We start from the raw sequence: 20,165 nt of genomic DNA, 5'->3' as shown, positions 1-20,165 counted from the left end.
ACCCAGAGAGTTTGGACTACAGGTTGAGAATCTTTTCTTAATTAAATAACTGAATTGGGGGCCAGCGCTGTGGTGTAGTGGGTAAAGCTGCCATCGCCAGTGCCAGCATCCCATATGGGCGCCGGTTCAAGTCCTGGCTGCTCCACTTCTGATCCAGCTCTCTGCTATGGCCTGGGAAAGCACTAGAAGATGGCCCAAGTCCTTGGACCCCTGCATCCATGTAGGAGACCTGGAGGAAGCTCTCGACTCCTGGCTTCGGATCAGCGCAGCTCCGACTGTTGCAGCCATTATGGGAGTGAACCAGTAGATGGAAGATCTCTCTCTCTCTCTCTCTCTGCCTCTCCTTCTCTCTGTGTGTAACTCTGCCTTTCAAATAAATAAATAAATCTTAAAAAAAAAATAAGAGAACTGAATTAGGATGAATTGAAGAATGGCTGGCTGTATGTTTTTCTTCTCTGGGACGGAGCTCAGAGCAGAGGCTCAGAACCCCAGTGTGCAGCCTTTGAAAACACCTGCACAGGTGTCTTACTTTGCATTCTGGATACCTGACCCTTCTGTCCAGAGTCAAGTCTCTGAACCCTGATGTGAGGTGGGCGAATAATGTAAATACTATTGATTTTTGTATACTGAACTTGAATCCTGAAACTTTGCTGAACTGATTTATTAGTTAATTGTCGCTTTTTGGTAACTTCCATTGGAGCTTCTACGTGGACTGCCGTTCATCTGCCAATAAAAGCAGTCTTACTTCTTCTTTTCTGATCTTTGTTCTTGCCTGATTGCCCACACTGGGATCCCCTGGTGTCTGGTGAATGGGAGGGTAGGTGCCAGGCTGCTGACTCTGGGGGGAACACAGTCAGCCTTTTCTCATTTCTCGTGGCGTTAGCGTGGGTTTTTCTTTTCTTTTTTTCTTTCATCCAGTAATTTAATCCCAAATGCCTGCAACAGCCAGAACTAAGCCAGACCAAAGCCCACAGTCAGGAATTAGATTCCTGTCTCCTACGTAGTAGGCAGGAACCTATGTACTTGGTCCATCATTTGCTGGCTCCCAGGTACGTTAGGAAGGCACTGGAGCAAATCTAGTAGCTGGGACTCTCTCCAAACATCCTAGGTGGCAGCTGCACACCCTGTGCCACAATGCTGTCTCCTGTCATGTGTTAAACCATTAAGCTGGGGGTGATTTGTTAAAAGGGCAATAGGAAACAATACATCATCCAGTAGAATGCTTAGTACAATGTCATTTCATAAGTATTAATGAATTCAGTACAAACACAACAAAAACAATGAAAAATCATTAAACAGCATCCGATACAATTCAAAAGAAGGAAGATCAAAATACCAGCATTGATGTTACATATTTCTCCCAGAAAATAAAGCACAAGGTAAAATGGTACAAGTCGGGGCAGGCCTTGGGACATAGCAGACTAGGCTGCCACCTGCGAGGCTGGCACTGCACGTCGGAATGCCCATTTGAGTTGAGGTTGCCCTACTTTGAATCCAGCTTCCTGCTAGCGCTCCTGGAGAGCAGCAAAAGATGGCCCGAGTACTGGGGGGATCTCTGTCACACATGCAGGAGACCTCAAATGCTGAGGCTGTCTGGGAGAGTGAGCCAGTGTATCAGATCCCTGGGTATCTCATTCTATCAGTTTGCCTTTCAAATAAAATCTTGGAAAACACAGACTGGTATTCAGGGAGCGGGCATCTAACCAACTGGTTAACATGCCTGCCTCCTACATTGTAGTACCTGGGCTTGATTTTGTTCCAGCTCCCGACTCCAGCTTCCTACCTATGCATACCTGGGGAGGCAGCAGTGATGGTTTATTTATTTATTTTAATTAATTAATTAATTTATTTTTTATTTCATAAATGTGAATTTACAAAGTGCAACTTTTGTATTGTTGTGGCTTCCCCCCCCCCCCCCCTCCTGTGGCCCTCCCCTAGGTGTGGGTTTTTCATAAGTGGTCTTTATCAAGTTGAGAAAGTTCCCTGCTGTTCCTACTTTGCTGAGAATTTTAATCAGGAATGGGTGTTGGATTTTGTCAACTGTTTTTTTCTGTGTCTATCAAAATGATTATTTAGTTTGTTAATATGATGCATTGTATTGATGGATCTTCAGATATTACAGCAGCCTTACATTCCTGGCACAGACTTGACTTGGTTACGATGTGTTGTTTCTTTTTTTTTTTTTTTTTGACAGAGTGGATAGTGAGAGAAAGAGAGAGACAGAGAGAAAGGTCTTGCTTTGCCGTTGGTTCACCCTCCAATGGCCCCTGCGGCCGGAGCATCTCGCTGATCCGAAGCCAGGAGCCAGGTGCTTCTCCTGGTCTCCCATGTGGGTACAGGGCCCAAGCACTTGGGCCATCCTCCACTGCCTTCCCGGGCCACAGCAGAGAGCTGGCCTGGAAGAGGGGCAACCAGGATAGAGTCCGGCGCCCCAACTGGGACTAGAACCCGGTGTGCCGGCGCCGCAAGGCGGAGGATTAGCCTGTTAAGCTACAGCGCCGGCCTATTTCTTTTTTTTCTTTTTCAAAGATTTATTTATTTATTTGAAAGTCAGAGTTACATAGAGAGAAGTTCATTCCCCAGTTGGCCGCAACGGCTGGAGCTGTGCCGATCCGAAGTTAGGAGCCAGGAGCTTCCTCGGGTTTTCCCATGCGGGTGCGGGGGCCCGAGGGATTGGGTCATTTTCCATTGCTTTCCCAGGCCATAGCAGAGAGCTGGATCGCAAATGGAGCAGCTGGGTCTGAACCAGGCTAGGCCAGGGCATTAACCCACTGCACCACAGTGCCGGCCCTAGGCCATCTTTTACTGCTTTCCTAGGCCATAGCAGAGAACTGGATAGGAAGTGGAGCAGCCAGGACTTGAACCAGCGCCCACATGGGATGCTGGGACTGCAGGTGGTGGCTTTACCCGCCACACCACAGCGCCGGCCCGGGCAGTGTGAATCTTACCATAGAGGTTGCTGGCTATTTTTTGCATTCTTGTAAATATTCTTGAGCTTGGCTCTGGGAGCGACTAAGTGACTTGGAAACATTTTGATCTGTTCGGGTCTTTTTTTTGACAGGCAGTTAGAGAGAGAGAGACAGAGAGAAAAGTCTTCCTTCCGCTGGTTCACCCCCCAAATGACCACTACGGCTGGCACTGCGCCGATCCGAAGCCAGGAGCCAGGTGCCCAAGCACTTGGGCCACCCTCCACTGCTTTCCCTGGCCACAGCAGAGAGCTGCTGGAAGAGGAGCAACCAGGACTAGAACCTAGTGAGCCGTGGCGCTGGCTTGTTTTTTTAAGATTTGTTAGGTGGGACGGAGCCGCCTGGCAGTCCAGGGCTAATGATTCCTCCACGCTGAGACTAGACCCTTCAGCGTTTCTTCCCCCAGTGCCTAGCTTTTCCCATCTGGCTGGTGAGAACGGACACTCTTCAGCCTTGTGAGCTCCAGGCGCTGTCACTTCTGACCCAGCCTGGGGCCGGGGTTGGGGGGGGGGGTTGCCTCCAGACGCAGACGCAGACCCTTTGCCCTGGTCCAGTGGTTGAGTCCCGGAGCTCTAACCTGCACTCCTCGCCCCAGGAGTGTGCTGGGTCCAGCTGGGCTCTCCTCCCTGCGCTGCAAACCAGGAGGCTTCCCGGTTCTTCACTGCCCGCTGTCTGGCGTCCTGAGGTTTCTGTGTGGTTCCAGCCAGGAGGGCAGAGCTGATCCCTGGGAATGCGTCTCAGCTGGAGATGAGGGGTTGGCTTTCTTCTGTTCCACTCCCCTGCCCCACGCCTTTCAGACCAGGTGTGTGTGGGACCTTTTCTTCCCCCTGTTGTCCCCGTTCACGTTGTTAGGATGTAGCAGACCCGGATGACTTCCCATTCCCGCCCCGCGCCTGGTTCTCCCCGGCATTGCTGTTTTGTTGGCGTGGTTTTTTCCTGTGCGCCCTCTCTGCCGGTCAGACTTAGATGAGCTGCTGGGGTCCCGCAGCAGGCCGCGCTGTCGGCTGTCACCTTGCTGAGGCTGTTGCTCTGCAGGACCCCCAACTGTCTGCGCCCGCTCCCCTCACCCCACCCTGGGCTGCCTCAGGACCCCCAACTGTCTGCACCCCGCTCCCCCCCCCCCCGGGCTGCCTCAGAGCCTCCCCACCCCCCCCAGCTTCCCTGGCCTCTGGGTCAGATCGCCTATCTCCTGAGAGAGGAGTGTGACTGAGTGGTGGGTGCTGAGGCCACGCCAGCCTGACACTCATCCCCCGGTTGATGGCTTCGCTGAGCCGGAGCTCTAGGTTAGAAGTTGCTGGAGGAACTTCCCGCACTGCCTTTTAGGTTGCAGGGTAAAGTCGTTCAAAATGCTGTGTCATGGATGACCTTTTTATTATTATTAATATTATTTAAAGATTTATTTATTTGATGTGGAGGAATTTCAAAGAGAGATTTTCCATGTGCTGCCCAAATGTCCACAACATCCAGGACTGGGCCAGGCTGAAGCCAGGAGCTTCTGGGTCTCCCACGCAGGTTTACAGCCCCAAGCGCTTGGGCCATCTTCCACTGCTTTCCCAGGTGCATTAGCAGAGACCTGGATCGGAAGCAGAGCCGTTGGGACTCGAACCGTCACCCCTATGGGATGCCGGTGCTGCAGACTGTGGCTTAACCCGCTGTGTCACAGGGTCGACCCCTAGGATGAACTCTTGATCCAGTCGTACCCCATGTGTTGCCTGCATGAGATAATCCACATTTCATGTGCTAAAGTTTTGAAGTCTGAATATTTATTTATTTATTCATTAAAGATTTAATTTATCTGTTTGAAAGGCATAGTGACAGAGGGAGAGAGAGAGCAGCTGGGGGGGGGGGGGGAGGCAGGCTGACGCGAGAAGCCAGAAAATCCATCCAGGTCTCCCACATGGGCGGTAGGGACCCAAGTACTTGGGCCGTCTCCTGCTTTCCCAGGCCTTCAGGGAGCTGCGAGGAAAGCAGAGCTCCAGTATGGATGCTGGCGTTGCAGGCAGAGGCCTAACCCTCCCCGCACCACAGCACTGGCCCTGCGGTCTAGATGTTTAGAAGGCAGGAAAGGTAGGCGTGAGATTCTAACGAGGAAAAAATTCCCAGTATGAATTTCTTGGGTTACCAGTATAACGATTCCTCCATGCACTGACATGAAAGCAGCAGGCCTGGGAACCCGTGCTCAGGGCTGTGAGGAAGGTGCCCTCAGAGAGGTCCCTGCCAGCGGAGAGGGGGTCTGAAAACAGGGCTGCTCTGGCCAGGATGGATGCTCTCAGGACCTGCTGGGAGACTCTGCAAGCTCCCAGAGGGTTCCATGCGCAGCGGGAGGAAGAACCACAACCCCAGAGCATGGAGAAGACCCTTGCATCTCAGACTGTGGGCCCTGGGCTAGAGGCTGCAGCACACGGGAGCCTGTAGGGCCCCGCCCCTGGCCTGTGGGATCAGAATTTGCCTTTTAATAAGATCCACAGGTGATTGGCATGTGTGCCACAGTGGCCTGCGCCTCACGGATCCCTGCAGTAAATAGGTCTGAGCCCCTCCTCTGGGCCAGACTTTGCTGGGGAGGGTATCTGCTGAGAGTTTGTGCCTGCTGTTGTATTTAGCAATTTTGGTTCCCCCGATTAGAAAATAATAACCTTGGTTCTTATTTTGTGGACAAAGCCTCTCACTGCCCCGAGGGTAGTAATGAGTTGCCAGTCTGAATTTTCTTTCTGCAGCGTCTGTTTCCTGTGTGTTGCCCCCTCTCCCATGTTGGAGGCTTTCGCTTCCTGGGCGGGGATCTGGTACTTGCTGTGTGCTCTTGCTGGGGGGAGGCGGGACTGCAGCACAGGGTGGTGGCCTTGTTGACCGAGCTGTGTGTGGTGCCTGGAGGGGACCATCTGTTGGCAACCCGGAGGACGAGCATCTTGACATCTTTCTTGGCCTGGCCCAGTGTCCCCGGGAAGACACCTTCTGTCCCCTGCCGGGGGTGGAGGCCTGACCTACTGTGTGCGGCGGCCTGTCTGCGGTGCGTCACCCCCCACCTGCTGGCTCAGCCTTCACCGGGGTTGAAGGGGGATGTCTCCTAGTGGCTGTGTCAAGGGAGTCTAAGGGCTTTTGGCTCCTTAAATACCATTTCCTCGTCTGCATCTCAGCATTTTTAGCATCTCCCTCCTGGCACACCCCTCCTCCTTCCAGTGGCTTCTGGGGCTGCGGGTGCCTGGGCCTTCGGAGGCTTCTGTGGACTCGGCGGGCACTGTCGCCTTGAGGCTCCCTTGTCCTCGGCCCGGCTGCTTTCCTGCTTCCCAGGGTCACTCATGGCTGTCTCCTCTGCCGTTCTCCCATCCCTCGGTGCTGATGCCATTCAGAGCTCCTTCCCCGTGGTGAGGTTTGGGAAGGAGTGGGATGATGTGCGTGGGGGGGGGGGGGGGGCCCTAGCCCCTCGTTAACCTCCCCCGTCTGCAGAATCCATGGATTCACGAAGCATCAGCAAAGGACAGGGCATTTCACGGGTCTCCCATGGGCCTTCAGCTCTGCCCTCCGTGGCCCGCACCCTGGAGCCAGTGTGCGGTTGTATAAGGACCGAATCCTGGCTTCTGCGGTGAGCCTGGTCCCTCCTCCAGGGCCTCGCCTAGGGTAGTGGGGATGATCTGTAGTCAGTCAGTGGAGACACAGCTCAGCCCTGCCTGGGCTAGCCAAGGGGGCCTTTTGGAGGCCGCAGACCCTGGCATTCGCCCTCTCATGTTTTGTGGGAACCCCTAGCACAGGGACACGGTAGTGCCCGGTGGATGCCTGGAGAGGGGGGAGGGAGGGGCAGGGTGGGTGGGCTGGCCCCTCTTGCCAGCAGCCATACCTCTTGGGAGCCCCCACTGGGTGTGACTGCACTGTCTGTGTCCCCTGCATTCCGTGTCACCTGATGAAGGCACGACCGCCCTCCCCCCCTCCTCCCCTCCCCCGCCCCTGCCCTGGGGTCTGCATTTCCTGAGGCAGCTTCTTCATGCCTTGGGCCAGGCAAGCCCCTTTGAGAGTCTCAGTTCCTTCATGGGTCCCACGGGCAGGCAGAGCCCGGCGGGAATTAAGCTGGCTGGCCTGAGTCCCTGGTGTTTCTCACCCAGACTCTCCAGGGGCCCCTGCCTGCTCTGGGTTGCATGTTCCTCTGGTTTTGGCGTAGATGTGGGCCCAAGGGGGTGAGCTTCAGCGTCTTGCAGAGTAAATGTTCTACAGCTCCCAGCTCTGGCTTCTCCTCACCCTAGTCCTTTGCCCACCCCGTCTCCCGGGCCCAACAATAGGCCCCTTCAGTGCTGGGCTCTTGCTGAGGGGGAGGGGGGAGGCTGACCAGCTGGGTGGCCCTGCCCAGCCCTGGAAGAGCTCCGGGAGCCATCCTCCCTTCCCTGGAGTCCCTGTGGGGCCCTGGGCGGGGTGACCGGGAGAGGCAGCTCTCTGCAGGTCGCAGCCTCTCAGCCCTGGCACCAGGCAGGCGTGGTGAGCATGGGTTCCAGACCATGGTGGCTGCAGGGAGTCACCCTCTGTCACGTGCTGCTGGTGGCGGGGTGGGGGTGCTCCGGGGGTCAGGAGCTTCAGCTGGCAGGGCAGGAACAGCCAGCTGCACAGTCCTTGCAAGATGCGTTTGCTGGGGAACGGAGTGCAGGCCGTGCCGTTGTGTGCAGTCGCGTCCCCGTCCTGCCGTCGGCGCTGAAGGGGCTGGGGCACCGGAGAGTCCCTGTGTCTGGTGTGTGCATCTGCCTCTGCACCCTGCTTCCCAGCCTGGCTTTGTCCTGTCCCGACCCCTGTCCCTGTGAGGCCCGACAAGCCCAGGCCTGCTTCCTGTGGGTGTCGGTGCTGTCCAGTGGCTGTGCCTGCGCCACCCGATGACAAGGTACCCGGCTCTCCTGCTCTCCTGCTGCACCCGCCAGGTTGTGGCAGGGCATGAAACGGTGGGAGCAGACTAGCTTAGTGGCGGAAAGGAGACTGAGAGCCCCTCTTCCCAGGAAGGTGGCTGCCTCCAGGAATTAACTATGAGGCGGGGTGGGGGTTGGGGGCAGGTCAGTTGCACAGGGAGGAGGGCAGCCAGGTGGGGAGGTGTGCAGCCGTTGCCCACAGGAAGAGAGGCCTGCTGCCTTGCTCCAGGGCCTGTCACCAAGGCTGAAGTCTTCGCTGCAAGCTCTCCACTTGCTGGGTCTCTTGCCTTCAAGGTGACGGATGTGCGAGCCATATGGAGCAGAGGTGTGCGCTCCCGCGGGAGCATTCTGTAGGAATAACAGGCTACAGCAAAGGCCACATTCTAAGGATTGGAGCATGGTGGATAATTTAAAATTGTTTATATGTTTGGCTGCTTTTTTTTTTTTTAACATATACTATTCTGTGTTTATATTACTGTTTTCAATAGGAAATGGGAAGAGATGGTATTTGGTTTGGGGTCTTGAGGGGTGTATAGGAGTTTATCGTATAGACAGAGGAATGTTACAAAGAAATACTCAGACATTAAAATGAAGTCGGCGTGTGTCTGGAAGAGCAGACATTTGAGAAGAGTGTGTGGAGAAACAGGCACGAGTGGGTCTCTGAAGAACCTTGCAGCCAGCAGGGCTCTGCCTGGGGAGCAGTTACTGAGGGGGCACTGGCAGAGAGGCGGGAGGCCTGCTGTGTGCAGATGTCAGAGCTGGAGGGCAGCCGGGTGCTGCCTGGGCTCCGTGTCCTGGGCTCCGTGTCCTTGTCGTGCCAAGGCCCCCTAACTGCTGCATGAAGCACATCCCTCGTATCCCCCGCCGTTGAGCAAATCGAGGTTAAGTGATTTGCTCAAACCCTGCCCAAGCAGAGAGTGCGGAGCCAAGAATCCAGCTCAGGTCTGCCTGGCTCCTGATCCCGATGATAGAGATGGGAGGAATACCTGGGAGGCTGGCAGCCACGATTTTGCGGGCACGCTTCGGGGGTGGGGGAGGGTAGAGGGATGAGGTGGAGGCGTAAATTGGGAGGCGGGGCATGTGGTGCGTGGGTCCCAGCCTGGGTTGGCCAGTGATGTTTTCAGTCAGGACACGGGGGGCTGGGATTAGCAGGGCTTAAGGGGATGATGCTGAGCTGTTTGGACACGCAGGTGCCGGCGCATGCGCAGCCCCCTGGTGGAGTTGCCCGGTAGCTAACCATCTGCAGGGATGGAGAGAGCAGTGGTGGCAGTAGGAGCCCTGGAGTGGAGGCGCCCCTGGGGAGCGCAGCATCCTTCCAGTAGAGGACACGGGAGTTCAGCACCCTCAGGAAGAGTGAAGAGGCTGCGCGCCGGGCTTGGTCCTTGGGCCCAGCACCACCTGCAGACACACACAGTCTCAGGGGCCAGGCGGAGTGAGGGCCCTGGTGTTCCGTAGATGGAGAGGGTGTGGACAGCCATGGTGTGTGTCTGAATCACTCCCTTTCCCTTGGCCCTGAGCCAGCCTCCTTCCCAGACCAGCCCGATGTCAGATCAGGCTGACCTGAACGTGCAGGGCTGCCTGGTGTCCCTCCTTGTGGGATGAGATAAGGGGAGCCAGCTTGGCCTTGCTGCAGAAGCTGGAGCCCTGCACTGCAGAGGCAGGGGCGGGAGGGCCGCCTGCGGAGGGGGCTGACCTGGCCGGCTGAGGCTGGGGGAGGAACTGTCAGGCCCCACCCCCCACCCCAGTGTGCTGTTTTTCCTTCAGGGCTGGGAGAAGAGGTAGAGGTGGGAGAGGGCCAGCTCTGAGGTGGGGGTGGGTGGGTGGTGGCGTGTATTCCCAAGAATACGGTAGATTGTTTTGGAAAATTTTTCTTGGCCGGAAATTGCATGTCCTGTCTGCTCCTTGGTGTGGATCTGTCACTTCACGGATGCTGTTGGGGAGGCCGGGGAAAGGGCAGTAGACAGCGGGGCAGGCTGGTCCCCGGCCACAATGTGGGGCACGGAAAGACCAAGGGATGCCCCCAACCCCTAGACCTGGTGGCTCTGGTACTCCAGGGTGGTGCTGCGAGATGGGGTGTACCGGGGTGAAGCGGGGAGGAATGGTTTGGCTCAGACCCTTGGGCCCTGCCTTCTCCACGGCCCTCTGCACTTTGGGTCCCTGCAGCTACTCCAGAGATTCCTTCTGCTGCAGCTACCTTACCTCTGCCTGGCAGAGTCACCCCTACCCCTGGGGCTTCCCCTGGCGAGGATGGGACTGGGTGGGAGTGAGCCTCGTGGGAACGCGCCAGGGCCCTCCTGGGATCTGTCTCCTCCACCTTGCACCTGAGCAGGGAGAGGAGTGTCTGTCTTCTGCCTCAACCCTACGCTCAGCCCTAAATACCTGGTAGGAAAGAGTCAGGTGGATGCTTCAGATGCCATGCCAGTGAGAGGGTGTGTGTGAGACGCCCTGGGGCCAGGACGGAGAGGAGGAGCCTGGGCAGGTGGGCTCCGCAGCGCCCTGAGCGGGCTCGCGCAGGAGCGGCTCGGCCACCAGAGCCTCGCAAGGTCAGAGTCAGACCCCGACCCTGGCCCGCGCGCTCCGTGGCGCAGCTGCGGCCGGTTTGTGGGGCGGAGATGTCAAGGCCCTGCTGAGGGCGGGGCGGGCCGGGTCTGCTCCCGTGGGAGCGTGGTGGCGGCGGCTGGGCGAGGGCTGGGCTCGGGGACGCGCGCGGAGGAGCCGGGCAGGTGGGCGCTGCGCGTTCTCGGAGTTCAGGGGAAGCTGCGGCAGGTGGAGGGGTGGGCCTGGAAGGTCGGGTCTGGTGCAGTGGAGACGGAGGCTTCCCTTCCTGGGCATTCGTTTGGGAACATTCGATTCGCCAGGAACCTCGTCGGTGGCCATGGAACCCTGGGGTCCCGCGCGCAGGCCAAGGCCGAGGTAGCCGTGGTCCCGGGGCGCCGGGGCGGCGGAGTGGACCCCCGCCAGCAGCGCGGCGAGGCCCCGCGGGTTGGGGCGGGGCTCCGGGAGAGGCGGCGAGCGCGGCCGCCCTGCGGTGCGGGCCAGGATGCGGCCGCCCTGCCCTCCTCCTGGAGGATGCTCGAGGCCCGGCCCCTCAGGACGCAGGGCAGTGACGCCGCCGCCGGGGCCGCAGGAGGGGCGGGGGCTGCGGGCGGGCGTCCGGGACGCCGGGAGTCGGCTCCATGGGGGAGCGATCTGCTTACCAGCGCCTAGCCGGGAGCGAGGAGGGGCGGCAGGTAATGTGTGAGGCTGGGGGACAGCCAGGTACCGCCAGCTGCCGGCGGCCTGCTGACATCCCTGCCCTCTGCAGAGCTTGTCAGGGACAAGCTGGGTCCCGGCTCCAGGGGCTGGGAGGCTGGGGCGAGGTGTGGGCTTGTGAGCGTGTGATCGGGGCTGGGGTCGCGGCGCTGGTGGCGAGTTCCCGACGCCGGCATCTGCCCTCCGTGCGCGTGAGTCCCCTGGGATCCAGATCCTCTGCTTTCCAGGCTTCAGTGCGCTGTGGGAGCCTAGGGTAGCACTGCTAGGATTTGTACTCGGTCTTTTAAGGGCACTGAGGCTCTGCGTCCTGGACAGTCCCCAGTCACTGGCCGGTCGAATATGCATGCGAAGCCAAGCATCCTTGTTTGCTCTGGGAAATATGGTCACCGGATTGATTTATGGGGCCGCTTCCTTTCCCCTGGGAGAGCCAGCTCTTTCTCTCATGGCCAGCAGAGGGCAGTGGCTGACAGGAGAAAGGGGAGCTGAGCCAGAAAGGTGGGGGCTATGTGCCTGGGCTGGGGGAAAGGGCCTGTCTGCTCGCTCTGTCTCTGACAGACACAAGTTTGCTTCCTGCAGCAGGATTGCTGCTCGTGCTGCTGGGCTTGTTCTTAGCAGACATCCAAGAGATGGGTCGCCACTGGGGCCAGGTGGATTGGCGCCCGCACTCCTGGGAGTTTCTAACCTGTCCCTACTGCTAGGCTCCTCCAGGGTGGTGCCTGACAGGGTGCTAGGGGCAGGCCTCTCTGGCCAAGGGCATGTGTCCGGGTTCGGGGAGCAGTCAGCTCCAGTGCGACTTTGGCCTGGCCTCATCTTGTCCGTTGGCCCTGACCTCAGCTGCAGACTGGTTGTTCACTTGTTCTGAGAAGAGGCTGCACCTGGCTCTCTCCACAAGCTTTGGGTGTGTGGGAGGGATGGGGGATGGTGAAGAGGGCCTGGCTGCTGAGAGAGACCCCCTGCCTCCCCCCCAGGTCAGACCAGGAAACGGCTGTCCCCTCAGGGAGATCCGACACTGGGGGAGAGGCCCCAGGATGCCTGCTCCCCCAAAACACTCGCTCCAGCTGCCTTGCCCACCAGCCAGCTGGGGTTCCCTGAGCTGGTGGCCAGCTGGACGGGGACAAGAGAGCAGTGTGTAAGAAAACAGGGGCACCCTCGGCCTGGCTGGGGAAGCTAGGGGAGCCAGAGACGTCTTCCTGCAGCTGTCAGGTGTGTGGGGGCCCATGATGAGGGGGGTGTGAGAGCAGCTGGCGCCCTTTGAGGAGGGGCAGAGGGATCATTTGTCAGCTCCAGGAACGTGGGGGGCCCCTGGGGGTGTGGTGGAGCCTCTACAGCCCCTCGTCTGGGTGGTGGGGGTACTGCTGGAGACATCCCACTGCTTGGGGTCCTGCAGCAGCTCTGGGGTGGGGTTGTCCCAGCAGGGGTCTTGTGGCATGTTTTGAGGGGTTCTGGACCTTGGCCAGCTGGTCTGGGGGAGGAGGCACCCTGGATGTCGTGGGCAGCAGACAAGGCAATCCCAGGGGAGGGGGTGGAGCGCCTCACCCCCACCCCACCCTTGCTCTTGGCTGGGCTGCCCCACTCTGGCAGGCTGCCGGCCTCCTATTTCCGTCGGGCACCAGGGTAACAGGGCCACATGAGGGTCTGAGCCAGGAGACACCCAGCCAAGACTGGGGTGGGGGAGGGGGAGGGTCCAGGAGAGTGTCTGGGATCCAAGCCCCCACGGCCCAAGACAAGCCCATCCGGGGGCCTGCAGTCCCTCTCCGTACATGCTGTTTGATTCACATAGCCCGGCCCCCAGCCCCAGAATCCCAGGAGCTGTCCGCAACTGTGAAGTCTGCAGTGGAAGCCGGAGACAGGGGGCCTTGTGTGTCGGGAGGCAGGGGGCCAGCGCGGGCGGCTGGGAGGAAGAGTCCCTCGTTCCTGCCGCCCTCTTGGCAGAGATTCAGAAAGGTCCTTTTTCAGCCAGTGTCAGAGCTGCTCGGCTGGGGAGGGCGGGCGGGCGGGAGGGAGGACAGTCGGGTGGGGGAGCCTGGGAGTAGGGCTGGAGCTGTGACCAGTGCACTGGGGAGAAGACAGCAGCAGGAGCGAGGACCTAGGCTGCAGCCAGCCAGGAGGAGGGCCAGGCCGGGCCGCTGTGGCCACCCAGCGGGCTTGCAGCAGAGCCGAGGGGCCCAGCCCGCTCCTCTGCCCTCCCCCGGTGCGGGGCTTGGGGGACCCCTGGCCAGCTCAGGAGCTGCTGCTCGTCCACTTCCCCACCCCCGCTCAGGGGGTCCCCTGGGTGGCGATGCCAGCAGCTCGGCGGTTCCCTGGCCTCGAGCTCTCCTTCCCGCTCCTGGCCAGACTACGGCGACGTCTGTACACAGTGAGTGGGGCTGGGGCCGGGTTGGCTCCTCCGTGCCAGCACTTCACCTAGGGGCAGGGGTCGGGCCGGTCGGGGGCTGAGCAACAGGTCTGCGTGGCCTCCCCTCTGGCCTTGCACACATACTTGTGCCAGGTGTGTTGCATGCTGGCCACAGAGCTGCATGTGTCAGACACAGGTGTGCAGACGCTGTGCTGGGGGCCAGGCATGCTGCTGTGCTTCACAAAGGGACCCTTGGGCTGGAGAGGGAGCTGGCCAGGGGGAGGGGGTCTGTCCAGGGTCACCCTGGGCTAAGCAGGAGCCACGGGACTGGAGTCCTGACTCCTTTCTCCACACCAGGCTCTCTGCGTTCTTCCCAGCCTTCCCCCACACTCCTTGCACAGAGCGGCCCTGTTCCCAGGGTGGGGAGCAGGGAGGGGCCCTGTTCCCTGGGCTGGGGGGCAGGGAGGGGCTGTTCGGCCCAGCAGTCTGTTGGTTGCCATGTGAGGAAGAGGGTGCGGGTTGCTGTGCTTGCTAAGTAGCTTTGGGGAGGAGGGTCAGAATGAGGGGTCTGGAACCCTGGGACTTGGGAGAGGGTGCAGAGGGAAGACAAGGGGACCCCAGACTGTTTGCCCTGCAGGGGGCTCGAAGCTGAGCTGGGCAGTGGGGCCGGGGCAGGGAGGGTAGCAGTGCCGGCCGGCTCCCCCGGTGCACCTGTGGGCTTCCCTCTGGAAAGCGCTTGCGTCCCACACCCCCTCTGTAAGCAGATGAGCTCGTGGGGCGCGAGTGAGTCAGGACTGCTGAAAGCTTAGAGCTGTGCCCGGCAGCGCGCGGGTGTGCTTGGAGCGTTAGGTGGTGTTCTTCCTGTGAATCTTCGGAAATAAAATTAACACACGTTGAGTCCGTTACGCTGTGTGTGCAGCTGTAGTGAGACAGCACAATGCCAGTGTAGATGCACAGGAGACGTGGAGGCAGTGGACAGTGTTGTGTGTGTTCTGATGTGTGAGCAGTGATGGAGTGAGCTGCCAGTGGCGGGGAGAGCTTCTGGGAAGCAGGGCTGTCTACCGTTGCTGGCCGGCAGGAGTGTGGAAATCAGGCCGGGTTGTCTTCACTCTCCAAATAGTGGACTTCCGCTGTGTTGTGAATAAAACTCCACTTTCTCCTCCGTGTACACTGTGGGTCTGGGAGAATTCAGTGTATACTGAAGCTGCCAGAGTGCTTTCTTGTTCTTGTGTCAAGTGGGATTGGGTTGTGGGTTTGGGAGATTGTTAAGTGGGATTGGGTTGTGGGTTTGGGGGATTGTTAAGGATTTCACCTGCATGAATTTCAGTGGTGGGGGATTTGGGACAGTGTGAGACTGTCCTCTGCATTGCAGGCTAACTCATGGTGTTCCCCACCCCCCAAACACAGTGAGTGACAGCCAGAGCTGGCCTCCAGGGGGTTGTGCAGCCCCCCTCCCCCACCCCGGAACCTCCAAATAATGGATGACAGCTTTAAGTTTGGAAGCTACTGGCTGGCCCAGCTGCCTGGCCCAGTGGCCTCGGTGGACGAGCCAGGGTTTGAACTGAGGGCTCCTCATTCCTGTTTGTCACTCTTTGTGCTGCCCTGAGCGGCCTGGAAAAGTCTGAGCTGTCGGCACTGTGCTGGCAGGACCACCGGGAAGTGTGGGGGTGCAGGCTGCTAGGGCCTGTTCTTCTAGAGCTGGAAATGAGCCCCCCCCCCCCGAGGGGGCACGGGGAGAGGGTCAGGGACAGGCTTGGTGTCCTGGGGGTCGGACCCCTTGGCTTTGAAGGGGTCAGCCACCTCTCTCTGTGGGCCTGGGAGAGTGTGGGTCAGAGGCCACTCTGGTAGCGGACTGTGGCCTGCAGTTGTGTTTTCTTTGACCAATATGTGTGTGTGTGTGTGTGTGTGTGTGAAACTTGAACTAGTTGATGCTGTCTAAAAGTCTGGAGAGAGGCATCATGTTAAGTGAAAACAAGGAGTAGAAGGGCGTGGACGTGGGTGGTGTGAATATTTACATGGCAACACGAAGCCTGAAAGGGGACGTATGGGACATTAGGGGCAGCCGGCTTCGGGGATAGGTGCAGCAGGGGAGGTTGTGAAACCTCAGTGTTTTCCCATATGCATGTATCACTTTCATAAAAGAGCTTTAATAGTGGGATTTCACCTGCAAATTCAGAGTGCTGGTGTTTTGCCAAAGCTTTCAGCTTCGTAAAGACAGCCCTGCAGTGACTCCCAACAACCAGCCAACAACCCAGCCGACAACCCAGCCATGGACAGGAGCTGAGCTCCCCGCCGACTGGGGTGTCTGCAAACCCGCCCAGGGCTGTGCGCTTGCTGTGGCACTTGGGTGGGGGCCTGAGGCAGGGTTCGGATTGGCGGGAGAGGCCCCCGTGACATTAGGCATCGGAGGAACTTAGCTTAGGGCGCATCTGGTCCCCAGATCTCCAGGTGGGATCCATCAGATAATGGAACCTAAAAGATTCCATTCAAACAGAAGGAGCAGGAACGCTCATCATTTCCTGGAGAGACCCTGGGTGGTTTTGACCCTGGGTGGTTTCATTTCCATGGGCCTGTGACCCAGTGAGCATGCTGAGCCCAGAGGGGCTGATCTCGGGTCACTCGGGCACAGAGCCCAGATTTGGGACCAAGTAGGACTCTGACTCCGGGGCCAGGGCTGTCTCTTGGTTGCCCTGCCTCTGCCCTTTCTTGCTGGTGGGGCCGTGGGGCTGGGGTGCGCCGTTGTTTGGGGAGTAGAAAAGCGGCAGGAGCCGATGTAGGCTGCCCCGTGGTGGGAGGCGGGTGGCCCGCGGCACTGACAGGCAGGCCCCCCTGCCATCTGTTGGTCACTGAGCCATTCTCCCCTTCCCCCAGAGGCTGGGGAGCAGCAGCATGCAGCCCGAGGAGGGCACGGGCTGGCTGCTGGAGCTGCTGTCAGAGGTGCAGCTGCAACAGTACTTCCTGCGGCTGCGCGACGACCTCAATGTCACCCGCCTGTCCCACTTTGAGTATGTCAAGAATGAGGACCTGGAGAAGATCGGCATGGGCCGGCCTGGTAGGTGGGACGTTGGCCTTGCTGGCTGCTCCCCATAGCACTGGTGGCGAGGAGGGCTGGGAGGGCCCCAGGGGTGCCACACGCCAAGGTGCAGGTACACCGCCTTAGGTAGAGCCCTGGCTCCCCAGGATGCCCCGTGTGCCCCTGTTTGTTCTATCATTTGTAGGGGGCACTTCCGCGATCTCCCGCTTGTGCAAGTTCCCAGTGCCCAGAGCCCTGGATGGAGATGGATGCTGACCTCTGTCTGCCTCCCCTAAAGATCTACTCTGAGTCGAACTCATCTCTCTCTTCAGGTTTATCCTCAGAGAGTGGCTGTGGCACAGGGAAGTCACGGTGTTCTCTGCAGAACATCAGAACTTACCAGTGCATTCAGCCTGAAAGAAATGGCTAAATAGGCATAGGCAGTGAGCAGCTGGGACAGGAGCCCTTGCCCATGTGGGTCACTGGCCCTGCGTTGATTTCCCCCCACCCCCCGGGAGTATTGGGAGACAACCGCTACTGCTTGGTGTTGGGGGTAAGCGGCCCCATCTGTTTTGAGACCACTGCCTAGCGGAGACCAGGAGGCCCTGGTTGCTCGGGTCTCCTAGTGTGCTGGGAGTTACCTCGTGGTGGGCTCGCCCCAGTGGGACCAAGGATGCCCGGGGCGTGGTGCTGGGAGCTTCCTCAGCAGCCCTGGCTTCTCCTTCCTTCCCTGCAGGCCAGCGGCGGCTGTGGGAGGCCGTGAAGAGGAGGAAGGCCCTGTGCAAGCGCAAGTCGTGGATGAGCAAGGTGGGTAGGCGGGGAGCCCTCCCCAGCGCCCCGACAGGCGCAATCGCTCCGTGTTTCCTGGCACTTCGTACAGGCCTCCCTCTGCCCGCGGCTTATCGGGCAGGGCGCTTGTGGAGCCGCTCACCTAAGTGCCTGTCTCCGCCAGAGATGGACACGTGAGCAGCCTGTGTGCGCGCTGAGGGCCCCGCGGAGGAGACAGGGGCTCGTTGACAAGTGCTCCTTCACCCGAGCCGGGCGCTGTCTGAGTGCCGGGGCCCAGGGCCAGCGTAGGGCGGCGGGGCCCGTCTGGACCCAGGGCATCTGTGTTGCTTCCCTCCCCTCCCGCCCGCTGGGCCTCTCTGGTCATCCAGCCCTGTTGACAGCTTCCTTTCCCACAGCCGCCCACCCTTCCCCGCCAGGCCTAGTCCTAATTTGGGTCTGTCCTGTAGCGAGTGAGTCCCTGGTTGACTCAGTGGAACTTTGCCCATTGTCTGGAAGACAATGAGAGAGGAAGTGAGCCAGCCAGGGCCTCCCTCTCCACTTCTGGCCTCAGGGCTTGGGCAGAAGCTGGGCAGGGCAGAACAGCTGGACTGGGATTGGGCATCAGAGATTTCCTGGCCATCCCTTGGGATCCTGTGGCCTTTCCTGGGGACACTGTCCTGGTGCCTTGCCCGGGTTTTGGGGAAGGATGAGTGTGTTGGGCAGGTGGAGGCAGGAGAGACGAGCCGTGTGGCGTGCTGGGGTGTGGGGGGTCTCGCCAGGGCAGTCACCACCCTCCCCAGCCCACAGCCGTGTCCTCAGGAGGATGGTGCCGGCCCCATGGCCTGGCTCACCCTACAGGGCCGTGACAGGGGTCCCCCAGGTAAGCGCTGCACTGAACTCACTAGCGTCAGGAATTCTGGTTACTGGGAGGAATGGCGGAGAAGAAACCCTCAAATTTGAGAGGCCCCCCTGGCCCATGTCTGCCATGCCAACTCCAGGGGCTGGGAGGCCCAGACTGAGAAAGGCCCAGGCTTTGGGTGCCCCAGTAGAGGCGTCTACACCAGGCCGATGGGCTCTTCCTTCTGTCCCTTGCCCCTTGCCCCTTGCTTATCCAGCCCAGGCCTCAGATCCCCTCCAGCCCTCTTCCGTCTTTCTCCAGCCCCGGCTCCAGGCGCCACTCCAGAAACCCAGCTGTCTTCCCAGGCTCTCCCCCAGCTAGCCCAAGCTCCATCTGCACCACACGCAACACACACCCTCTTCCAGCCCAGCCTCAGACTAAAATTATCCTCTCCCCTGGGCAGGATGAAGGGCAGCCGGCTCCCTGGGGAGGGCAGAGACAGACAGCGCCAAATGGGCAACCCAGAGAAGGGGCCAGGGCTAAAAATGGACAGGGCGGCGTTCGTGGAGGGCCCCTCGGGCTGCTGCCCGTCTTTGTGGGTTAGGGGCTGGGCGTTGGGCGGGGGAGGAGTGAGGAGGAGACCCAGACCACACGGATGGGTGGGGTCTGTCCGGGCAGCAGGGTGTGGGGCCACAGCGGCTCCAGGCTGGTTCTGGCACCTTCCCTGACACCGCTCTGAGGCCGTGGGTCCCTGTGTCAGGGTGTAGGGTCTGGAGGGAGTCTGTGCAGCCAGGCTGTCCCCTGGCAGTTTAGCGAAGCAGCAGGGGGCGGCCAGCCAACGGGCTGGGCCTGAGTGACCTGAGTGACGGGCCCCGGGGGCCCAGGGCTCCATCTGGCCCCTGGCTCTTTCCAAACAGGTGTTCAGTGGAAAGCGGCTGGAGGCCGAGCTCCCTCCTCACCACTCTCAGAGCACCTTTCGGAAGACCTCCCCTACCCCAGCAGGCCCCGCGGGGGAGGGGCCCCTGCAGAGCCTCACCTGCCTCATCGGGGAGAAGGACCTACGCCTGCTGGAGAAGCTGGGCGACGGCTCCTTTGGCGTGGTGCGCAGGGGCGAGTGGGACGCCCCCTCGGGGAAGACGGTGAGCCCCTCGTCCTGCCCTGCCGGGCACAGCCTGGAAGTGGCTCGCCCTGGAGTCCCCACTTCGGTTCTCTTAGGCACATTGGTTTCTGTTTTTGATTATGAAGATAACATGCTTGACGTAAGACCCTGGGAACTATGTGAAAATTAAGAAAACACATTGCTCGCGATGCTGCCACTCAGAGAAAACAGAGTTGGCGTTTCTGCCTCCCACCTCCCCTGGTATTTTGCTGGACTCAGTTAAGGTAGAGATCTTGGAGACAACTTTTTCCTCTTGTCCTTGCTTCCTGCGGGACAACATACATCCACTAAGACAGCTAACCCTGAAGTGGAGCTTGCTGGCCCACCAACCACCGTAGCGTGGCCCAGGCCATGGGTGGGACCGCCCCCCAACCCGCCTCTCCCCCTTCTCCCAGGGGGAGCTGCTTTCCTGACTTCTAGCACCATAGATGAGGTTTTTTTTGTGTGTGTGTCATAATTTAAGACATCCTTTCCTTCTACACACAAACACCTAACGTTCCATTGTATTATAAAATCTTCTTATACCATTTTACTACTCTGCCATCACACCGGGCATCTCGTAGCTTACTGTGGCTCCAGGAAGGAGAGGCCCAGCTGGTGGCCCCAGCTGTCCTTGCCCAGCCTGGCCACAGGCAGAGTGTGCAGCATGAGCACCGGCGACACCTTCACTGTCTGAGATGTGCAGGCCTGAGGCTGGAGTGGGGGTGGGGGAGGCCAGCGGAGCTGGCGGGGGAGGGGCAGACTGGCTCCGAGGTGTGTGGGGGGGCGTGAGTCCTGAAGCCCTGCACGTCCCGCTCTGAGCAGGTGAGCGTGGCTGTGAAATGCCTGAAGCCGGATGTGCTGAGCCAGCCAGAGGCCATGGATGACTTCATCCGTGAGGTCAATGCCATGCATTCGCTTGACCACCGCAACCTCATTCGTCTCTACGGTGTTGTGCTCACCCCGCCCATGAAGATGGTG

At 59.5% G+C, this 20,165-nt stretch overlaps 2 protein-coding genes across 11 annotated transcripts in view; one reads left to right on the top strand and one right to left on the bottom strand.

Annotated features, from left to right (window-relative positions):
* Window positions 1–20,165, top strand: part of TNK2 (tyrosine kinase non receptor 2) — a 42,008-nt gene that overhangs the window by 5,667 nt on the left and 16,176 nt on the right. For 5 of the 10 annotated variants that reach the window (XM_062209429.1, XM_062209473.1, XM_062209438.1 and 2 more), the window contains exons 1-5: window positions 13,171–13,448; window positions 16,299–16,479; window positions 17,177–17,247; window positions 18,964–19,185; window positions 20,010–20,162. In XM_062209429.1, coding sequence (XP_062065413.1) covers window positions 13,371–13,448; window positions 16,299–16,479; window positions 17,177–17,247; window positions 18,964–19,185; window positions 20,010–20,162 — 705 coding nt within the window. In that variant the 5' untranslated portion in view covers window positions 13,171–13,370. Of the gene's footprint in view, window positions 1–13,170; window positions 13,449–16,298; window positions 16,480–17,176; window positions 17,248–18,930; window positions 19,186–20,009; window positions 20,163–20,165 lie in introns of those variants that run through there. The other 5 variants (XM_062209454.1, XM_062209413.1, XM_062209463.1 and 2 more) reach the window with 2 other exon arrangements.
* LOC133751225 (basic proline-rich protein-like) lies at window positions 10,391–11,268 on the bottom strand. Its single transcript, XM_062181123.1, has 2 exons — window positions 11,103–11,268; window positions 10,391–11,043 (listed from the first exon to the last, which is right to left on the bottom strand). The coding sequence occupies exons 1-2, from the start codon at window positions 11,266–11,268 to the stop codon at window positions 10,391–10,393; spliced, it is 819 nt and encodes a 272-aa protein (XP_062037107.1).

The sequence above is a fragment of the Lepus europaeus genome, chromosome 2 (assembly GCF_033115175.1).
Source record: "Lepus europaeus isolate LE1 chromosome 2, mLepTim1.pri, whole genome shotgun sequence".
Taxonomy (NCBI): domain Eukaryota; kingdom Metazoa; phylum Chordata; class Mammalia; order Lagomorpha; family Leporidae; genus Lepus; species Lepus europaeus.
Note: the sequence above shows the minus strand (reverse complement) of the source record. Positions and strands in the feature narration are given on the sequence as shown.